The following is a 10,480-nucleotide window of genomic DNA, read 5'->3' as shown; positions in this document are numbered from 1 at the left end:
AAATGAGACATCTAAATTTTTGGGTGGTGGTTTGTTAAAAACCATTCACTATTGATCCCAAAAGTTTTCACATATAGCATCATTTATGCACCATTTAGTTGTTCATTTGGGTTTTGTACAATCCACTATTTTACCAATTTTTGGTTTCATAAAAAGTTTAACTATATCATCTCTAGTTACATGTTTATGAAAACAACCTCATCATAGTCCAACCCATCATCAAATAGGGAGTTCATTTTATCATGCCAATGAAGAGCATCATTTTTCTTTTTGGTAAGTGTCTGAATATTAGCCACTATGGTATTTGAAGTGGATAACATGTGAGCCAATGTAGGTATATTTTTATATCTAGCTTGAGAACCCCTCAGTTTGGTAAGATTGTTTTGTATCAAATCTTCAATTAAAGGAGGGTTTTGAGGGTCTAGTAGATCATTTGGTAGAGGCTAAGGATTTTGATAGGGTTATGGAACATTTGGCAGAGGCTTTCGAGACACATCATTTTCTGGCTCAGTGTTATAAACATCATCTGAGTCAGACATGCCTCTTAAATTGTAAAGATTTCAAAAATTACTAATTCTATTCATAGTTTATAATTGAAATGAAAAAAATAGAGAATTCTATTAAAATGCCTAATTTTAAATAGATAACAATCAAAACAACAACAAAAAAAAAAACCTTACCTTTCATTACGATGCTAAAATGAAGGTAGAGGGTGATCTAATACCCAATTGTGCATTTAGTACATGAAGCATGGACCCCAAAAAACTAAAACTAACAATGAAGGTGATGCTTGGGTTTTTTGATATTATTTTCTACACACATGTTTTGGGTATCCAATATCATATTGGGTACCTAAAAACACTGGATACCTAATAGAACATTAGATGCCTAATAAGGTAAGCTATTACCTTTTTTATTTGCTACCAAGATGTGTGTGAAAAAAGTCAAAATAGATTTTGAAATGGTTTTAGAAGAATTTAAACTACAAAAATTTTATATCACCACTTTTTTGCACACCATGATCCTACAAATACCCTCTTTATAAAATATACCCATGTCATTCTTCTATATAATCAATCATTGAAATATAATATGTGGATTTTGCAATGGAATCAACATTTATACATTTAAAAATACTAAAATTAGTAAGATCTAACACACCATAATATTTATAAGAATTTGAGTAGCCATGGACATGGTTTTCCTTCCCATAAATGTGATTCTCACAAAAATTAAAATAAAGATTTCAATCATTCAAATATTTAAAAATGTTTTTCTTTTTCAATGCCATTAGACCCTTCCCTCCAATCTAGCCAAATCTCTTGTGCCATAACATAGTTCTATATACAATAAATTTTGAGTTAGAGAGAGAACCACTAGTAGATATCTAGAGTAATACTTTTGGACTTTAGTTCTAAAATTTTAGAGATGGTTGTGGGATATTCTATGTACTCCTTATACCTTTTTGAAGGTGCATGAAGACCTTTCCCTTTGGTTTTTGGAGGTTCATGATCTCTATGCATATCCATGTACACAATCATGTAGTAACCATATATCTTAATCTTGTGGTTTGAGCTCAATATCTTTGTATGATGCTCATGATTAATGATAATATTTCAAAAAAGAATTGTTCTATGCTTTCCTCATATCCCTGAGGGCTCCTTAGGTGGGCATTACACTTAAAGGGTTGGGTTCACCAATGTATATTGAATATTGTAGCTTGTAGATGTTGTATACTAAAAAGGGAATGAAAATCAAGATTATGAGCAATTCTAAAGCTAAGTTATCTCCTAATCACCCTCTATTTTAGACTTGGGTCATATGGGTATTCTTCACCTAAGAACTACCTACTTAAAAAATTCTAAATATTATTGAAATTCCATTTAGTTCTTCTTAAAAAAACTCAAGGAACAAATGTATAGGTTCACACACTCAATTGCTTTATCTCTTGTGAGTGAAATGTAATGAATATTGTAGATGAAAGCCATTGAAAAGGATTAAAGCCTAATAATATAGAAAACCACCATTTACCAATATCCCTTTAAAAACAAGGTCATCAATCATAGGTATATCATGTTTAATATTGCTTATCTTAACAAATTTATCATCAATTAATCATATAATGCTTAAACTTAGTTAGAGAAAACTTAACAAAGTCACCCTTTAGAAAATATCTACAATTATACTTCATAAATGCCTAGATATCAATGTAGTCAACCATTATGATTGGTAGTTCAACATAGACATGTTAAAACCCTTAATAGTTTATCACGGTGACACTTAGAGTAGACCAATTACTTATCCACAAGGAATGCCCAAATTGTGACTAATTAATCAAACTTACTTGAGGAGGACAATATAGTACTATATTCATCCATCCATTTATTATCCAATATAGTCATTGCAGCTTTAGAGAAATATCGTCATACAAGCCTTCTTTGGTAACCATAATAGAAATCTTATAAAGATTGTTTATAGTGGAATAGGATCAATTGGTATTAGCTAAATAATTTCACCCATATTTGTTCCATAACCTTTTTTATTGTCAGAAGGTGTAGAGATAGCACATGAATGACATTCAAGACCCACGATAATATTATATTGTCTTCTAGAAGGATGTATAGTGTGTATGTGTCAAGTAATAGAGTGTGTTGTTAGAGAGAACTATTATTAACAACCACAAACTCATGATCTATATAGTTATACTACATCCAACCATATAAAATAAATATAGAGGTTATAATCTTATTTTCTATAAATATTGAGCATCAACCCTAATAGTCATAATGGAATGCAATTGAAAATTAACTAAGATAATGTTTCAACTATGCATACTAGCATTAGAACTTAGGATACCAATAATAACAAAATATCTTCCACCACAATATTAAATAATTGTTGTCATTTCAAGAAAATTAACTTTACTAATTTATAACAAAATCATAATCTCTAACCTAAGTAAAACAACTATACTTACCACTGAACTTTCATTTCAAATAGATACATTGCTTAGTTATATTTGATAATATAATAGCAACTCATAATGATACAATAATAATAAGTGTTGTGTTTAGACTTACTGTAAGTCATAATAGTATTATCATTGTATATTTGAAAAATATTTTATAAATAACCTATTTTAAAATATATAAATTTCATATAAATATTTTAAAATTCATATACATTTTTAATATAAAAATAATTTCATTGTATTTATTTAAGACTATATCATATTTAGATATTTTAAAAATCATAGAAGTATAACATAGTTGTATGTTAGTGTATGTTAGTCTATCATTAAATAATTTATAATTTATATAATATTAGGAAGAAAGAAAATTATGGAAAAAAAAATTATATGTGGAATGAAGATTATATTAAAAATAATTTTTAGATAAAGAATGTATAAAAGATATTTATTTATTTTTAAAAAGTATTTTTTATTTGATTGAGTTTTTAAAACAATATTTGAGGAAGTTCATCTTAAAGAATCAATAAAATCAAATTAGATAATATAGGTTTAAAATGACCATATAATTGAGGTTTTTAATAAAAAGTTAGGACAAACTTAATCAAAGTTTAAAATTATATTTATCATTGTATGTAACTTATCTTATTTTTTCCCATTTTGTTTGGTGTATAGTTATTTAATATTTTTGTGTTAATATAATTCTTAAATACAATAGAATCATCACATAATTCTATATTAATTTATGTTAGTGAATTAACATTTTATTTAGTTTTTCTAAAATTAGAATATTATTAAATATATATTTTATCTTTATATGTTTATATATTGGTGCATCAAAAAATATTGGCTTGAAATAGTAGTGCTTCCCATAATTCGGCTAAGACCAGCCAATCAATTGTAAGTAAAATAAGTTTATTGATTCTAGAAACTAAAAATTTCAATATTCTTAAATCTAGTTGATGGAAAGAAAAAAGATTATTCACTCATAAAAATGATTACAATAGTGTATATTACATTTTAATAGATACACCTAAATATTATGAAAAAAAGTTCATAGACTAGCAATCACAACTTAGTGTGTAATGAGTACGTCGTAGATGTATGGAAGGTCAACTAAGTATTTTTCTGTTTCTTGGTCCCTCCATCTCATCCTCTCTAGATCTTCTTATCTCTTTACTAATATATCTAACTATCTATATCTCTTTCTATCATATCATCTCTATCTCTCCCTCTTTATGTCTCCCTATTTATTTCCCTAGATCTATTTCTATATTTATGTCTCTATCTCTCTCTACCTATATATAATTTTTTCTCCTATCTTCTCTCTCTATATTGATCTCTATCTATTTCTTCCTCTCTCCCCTCCATATCTTTAAAAATCTCCCTCTCTAACCATCCATCTCTTTCCATCACCTGCTTTCATATACCTTTAAATCTCTACATCTATTTTTTTGTCCCACTATATCTCTATATATATGTATATCTATTTTTTTAATCCCTTGATCGCTCTCTACCCCTTATATATCTCCCCCCATATAGATGGTTGCATATCTTTATCTTTCTCTTCACATAAATCTCCATCTCTGCCACTTTCTCCCTCCCTCAATCTATCTCCCCTTTTTTGGTGTCCCAATCCTTATCTCTTCCAATCTTAATATCTATTTGTACATATATGTATTGATCTATGTCTTTTACCTTAGAATTTTTTTTTGTTTTCAATTATGGATGATGAATTGGTTCTTTTTCATTTGTAAAGTGTTATTTGAAATATCTTTGTGTGGTAAAATTGGCAATGCATAAAGTATATAGTTAAAATAACAAAAATTCAGGTACGCAATGATGGATGATCTAGATAGAGTGCATCATCTAAATAGCTGGAGTTGGTGGAGGACTCTATTAGGGCCTACAAAGGGATGTATCATGAACACACTTGGTGCAGTGGGATTAGAATCATTCAACAAGAAAGAGAGGAGTCTATCTTTGATGAGAAGTTGATATAGAGTGTGGGCCCTCTTCTTTTGCAAGCTTTCTTCAATGATGAATGGCGATTTAAGATTTCTAGTGGACAAATAGTGCATGAGGTGGTTAGATCATACCACAATTCACTAAAAGTGTCGCCAGGGGTATTGTTATCATCATCCATGGCCACTAGTATGAATAAATATTAAGAAGTAGTTCATAATTTTTTTTAAAAAAATTGAAACTAAAATTCAACTAATATTGAAGAGGGGAAGATTTCAGATTACCAAAAGTTGTATTCAATAAAAACATGACACACACATGCATGGCCTTCCCCATGTGAGAAGTTATAGATCTGCAAAGATATAAGTTAAGTTATTGTGAAAAGAATATTACTACTTGTATGTTTAATGCAAAGTAACTCATTTGGTGGTACTTAAAGCTCATACATTGGACCAGACATAAATAATTTGCTTCATTTATTATGCAAGATAATCACCTAATAGTACACACATATTCTAAGCGAATCTTCTTCATTTGTTTCTTGAAATCATTAAGTTTTTGAAGCTTTGATTTGTTCTCTTTCTCTCATCCTCTTATATCTCCCTATTTATCAGCTTTCCCATATTTTCACTTAGCAATCCCATCTTTAACAACTAATTAAGATTTCATTTCTACATTCAATATTTGTACTTTTTCAATATAAAAGTGTACCTTTGAGAATTACCTATAGTCCTTAACCTCCTTTGAAATAGTATAGGATATTGAAAGTATGATCACAAAGCTCGTTTAAAATACACAATGTTTGATAGGCTTCAAATATTGGAAACAATTGTTACAAGGCACTAAATGCATTTTTATTAGGAATATAGTGGAGAGAAATTATGAGGAATACAACCGAGACAGATAATCTCACAAATAAATCTATTCAAAATTCAATTACAGAGGTGACTATCTCTAACATCACTACCCGTTCGGCTGCGGGAATAGGAATAGCTATTCTAGAATAGAAAATGGGGGTACATATTCCTATTTTCTGTTTGGTTCAGCCAGAATTTGATGGGGAATTCATGGACCCAAAAATTTATGTTTTCTAAAATAAATAAAACTGGAATAGGAATACGTATTCCAATTCCACCTAGTTAGGTGGAATTGCAAAACTTCATTTTTGGGCCAAAATTGGAATACGTATTCCTATTTTATTTCGTATTCCAATTTTGATTTGGTGCATCCAAACGAAGAATTCAAAATTTTAAGAATTTACATATGCCTATTCCACTTGTATTCCCGCTGCCAAACAGACCCTTATTAGAACTAGTGACTTATAATGGTACCAACTTGACCGAAAGAGATAGCTGATAAAATTCAACATACTAAGACCAGCCAGCAACCAGTAAAACAAATTGAGATGGTTCCTATTAAGATGCTCCCTAGAAGGCATCCATGACTCTCTGTAATGTTCTGAGTTGCAGCATTTACAATATCAACAAGAATAGTGCTAAGGAAGAAACCCATGTACAATTATACCCATGAAATTGGAAAATGTGTTCAGAAACGCCTCCCATGGCGTCTTCACCATGCACACCTTCACTAAGTGATATTGGTCTTCGTTTCTGAAAGGAAATTGATTGCTACTCTGTGGGAGCTTCAGGGAATACTGACCTTGTCTACAGTGGCAGTAAGCATACTACAAGATAAAAAAAGTTAAGAGCTCACGGAATGGCAATTATCACACAACCAGATCAAGAAAAACATCTCTCGACGTTGGTTCGTTGGATGCTATCATTTGCACCAATGTTTTATTTGTCTGAGCTGGATTAGATGTCATTCCTTGCAGTGGTACTATTTTTTTATAAGTAGGAGATAATTTCCACAGCAAGTCAAATTGTGATATTGCTATCAGGATTTAACTTTGTGATTTTTGAGTCAAACTCATTGACCCATGTTTCATGAGTAGTGATTCAACATGAATCCATCTCTCATGAGAATAAATGGAACACTTAGCACTCATTGGATCTAGGTGATGCTCATAGGGATGAAGCACCGGGACTTCCCGAAAGATCACCCATCCCAGTACTACACCTGATCTGAGTTTCCTGCCATTGCCAATGGTGTTTCATTTCTCTGGTATGGGTTGGATGTCACAGGCTGAGAAGCTAAACGCAGCTGATCCAACTACGACTATGTTATTGGAACACAGGGAGCAACCCTTTTTGTGGGTGATCATGATTCCTGACGGGACTCATTCATCAATACAATCGCAGTTCGATCTAGCTTGGAAGTTTCTACAACGAGGGTACGAGAAGCGATTAGAGGGACGAGGTTTTAATGTGACAAGAAATAACGAAGCACGAAGAAGGTGACGACATAAAAGATAGAGCGTGATGGTGATAGTGCAATGAAAGAAGGCTTCAATGCCTTACCTAAGCCAAACGTCAGAGGGGATGACTTCCCCCTCGTCGTTGAACAGTGGAGTGTCCAATCGAGTGTATGTGCAATCAACTTATCTGTTTCAATATGCTAAGAACATTGTAAAGATGCTAATAGATCTACGTTTCAAATCATTTTAATGGCAGTCATTCTCTCTCCGTGAATGTCCACCGTCAGATGTAAAATTGAGCTTCTTACATTCAAATAAGAGAACGCCTTCGGCGTAATATATATGCAATACTTGAAGGAACCACTTATAAAGTAATGACAACTAGAGTAAAACATTTTTATTATTATTTTCATTAAAACGATAATTTTGACGAATATCCAATATAAATGGTGGAATTATTGAGTAATGATAATGAGAATGTAAACTTGAACTCCTCAAAATCCTTAAATCTACTTTATTTTTCGAATAAAAAATGGCACGTTTACCTGCTTAAAGGTAGTATCCGGAGCAGAGATATCTGTTTCTATAATCCTCCCCGTGGAACTACCCCAACTACCCGTCTTGAATGATTGTGAGAAATATTTTATTTCGACAATCAATGAAGAGATGTGTTTATGTAGATAGATAGATATGGACATTCTGAGAGAGGGGGTTAGAACTCCTAAAGTGGTTTGTTTAGATTGAAACACTATCATGTTTAATTCAGCTACTGTATTTGATCCTTCTGATGGTACTTCAAAACAGTTTTCAGTTCCTGTTGTTCAGGAATTGGCATCTCAGAGCCTTCAAAGCCTCCCTCAAAGATATATCAGATCGGAGAAAGAGCGCCCAAATGCCTCTACTCCTCATCAATTGGACATTCCAGTAATTGATATGGGTATGTTTTTGAGTGAATATAATGATCTCTGCAGGCAAAAGGAATTGGAAAAACTTGGTATTGCATGCCAGCAATGGGGTTTTTTTCAGGTGGGTATATCCGAGTTGATTATAAATTATGTCATAGACTGTTTTGTAGGATAAGTTTGCTCATCTCTATCCTCCTAACTTGTATACTTTGCTAAGATAGGCTGTGAACCATGGAATTCCTCTCTCGCTGACAGAAAGAATGAAGGGAATTGGAAGGGAATTCATTCAATTACCTCTGGAAGAAAAGCTCAAGCACAAAATGGAAGAGTTTGAAGGATATGGCCAAGCCTTTGTAACCTCAGAAGACCAAACATTGGACTGGGCAGATCTCGTGTACTTGACAACTCTGCCCCTAGAGAAGAGAAAATTGAACTTTTGGCCATCAAAGCCAGTTGATTTCAGGTATCTTACTATTTGTTACTTCAGTCAGTGATAAGATTCAGATCTTCAATTTCAAATCAATTGCTTCGTTTTTTCCCCTTCTTCAACTCCCCTGTTCAGCTCATTTCAAAACAATTGCTTCGTCTCTATCTATGTAACTTGTATCACGTTAGTTTCAATCTGATTATGCTGCCCCCTTGTTGCAGAGAAACCGTGGATCGATATGCTTTTGAAGTTCAAAAGCTTGGCAACACAGTTATTTGTTTGTTATCAGAGAACGCTGGGCTAAAAGCAGACTGCTTCATTAAACAATACGAGAAAATGACACAGTTAATGCGATTGAATTACTACCCACCCTGCCCAAGACCAGATCTAGTTTTAGGGCTAAGCCCTCATTCAGATGGATATGCTTTGACTGTTTTGTTGCAGGATGATGAAACGGTGGGACTACAGATCAGTAAGGATGGAGAATGGATTCCAGTTCAACCCATTCCTGGCGCCCTAGTTATCAATGTCGGGGACATGCTCGAGGTAATTACAATTGAGTTTTAATAGTCTTTAGGATCTAGCAGACTATACTAACTTGTTTAGGATAATATCTGTATTGGTGTATAATACAACTTTTTCATCCAAGGTAGCAATGATAGCCTGGAAATAAATTTCATGTATAGATAACAAAACTCTCCGCTACGTAATTGATTTGTAACATGGGAATAGTAAATGAGGTTAACGTTTGAATCTTTGATGCTAACAAATTGGTTGATTTTTTGTTTAGGTAATAAGCAATGGAATATATAAGAGCATTGAGCACAGAGCGGTCACAAACATGGACAGGGATCGAATCTCCATTGCCATGTTCTACGGTCCAGCTTGGGAAAAAGAAGTGGGCCCAGCCCCCGAGCTCATAGATGAGCTGCATCCTTGTCAATACAGAAGATTCATTCTTGAAGACTATATACAGAATTTCTTTAATAGCAAACTTGAAGGGAGGAAGAAGATTGAATTTACCAAAATCAAGCCATAACTTTCTCGAGTTGAACTTAGTTCAATGTGGGGGAGGTTAACTGGTTAGGGACTAGGATGACCAGGGGAAAAAAATCTTCATTCTATTTGATATTCTTCTTATGATTTTTTCTAGGGTTTCAATTCGAGTGTTCCTACTGTAATGCATTGCATGGTCAAACCTACACAAATAGTAAGCACACCTAGAAATTGGGTGCATGCATTTGAGAGGTCTGTTGATTTTAGGGGTAGGTTTTTTTAAGGAGACTTTAGGAGAATAATCCGGAGGGTTTTCTGCAAGCCATTTCTAGTTATAAATAATCAGGTTGTATTAAGCATGTAGGTTTGTGAGAGACCAGATCAAATAGAAATGTTGTGAAGTTAATAGGCTCACTGCCTATTCTGTAATGCAAATTTATTTTGATGTTTAATAAGAATTTGTAATGTTTGTTGAATCAGTTTTCTGTCTATTTCATCTATTTTGATGTATATTTTGAATTGAGGAGGGTTTGAAAGGGATTATCACACATATTATTAACTGCACATCAGAGCATCGTTTGAACAGAGCCAAGGATGGTATCACTGCAAACAATAATTTTCAATATGCATATAAATGACAGAACAATTCATTGAAAGTGGATGGTTCAAAGCAGGTAGGCGATATGTAAAGATGTATTTGAGTCTTTGCCTGTACTATTTTTACCTCGCTGACTTTGGATGCTGATGCTAATTCGAATTGTAAATGCTATGGTTTCAATTCTGATAATTAATTGTTCTCAACGACTGGTTACTGCTTTTTATTAAATTGTCAAAATCTGGTATTGATTAAGTTGAGAACATAAGAATCAAATAGTGTGTTTATGTTTTTAGACAAATCTGAT

General features: G+C 32.6%; 1 protein-coding gene across 1 annotated transcript; it reads left to right on the top strand.

Moving 5' to 3' along the window:
- The first annotated feature begins 7,723 nt into the window (after positions 1-7,723).
- Positions 7,724-10,057, top strand: LOC149558238 (protein SRG1-like). Its single transcript, XM_089832547.1, has 4 exons — positions 7,724-8,276; positions 8,377-8,618; positions 8,804-9,128; positions 9,373-10,057. The coding sequence occupies exons 1-4, from the start codon at positions 8,004-8,006 to the stop codon at positions 9,619-9,621; spliced, it is 1,089 nt and encodes a 362-aa protein (XP_089688673.1). The 5' UTR covers positions 7,724-8,003; the 3' UTR covers positions 9,622-10,057.
- The last annotated feature ends 423 nt before the right edge of the window (positions 10,058-10,480 follow it).

Source organism: Cupressus sempervirens, chromosome 5, assembly GCF_028749045.1.
Source record: "Cupressus sempervirens isolate cs-2001-9-10 chromosome 5, ASM2874904v1, whole genome shotgun sequence".
NCBI classification, from domain to species: domain Eukaryota; kingdom Viridiplantae; phylum Streptophyta; class Pinopsida; order Cupressales; family Cupressaceae; genus Cupressus; species Cupressus sempervirens.
The sequence above is the reverse complement of the archived record's forward strand: the minus strand, read 5'-3'. Positions and strand labels throughout refer to the sequence as shown.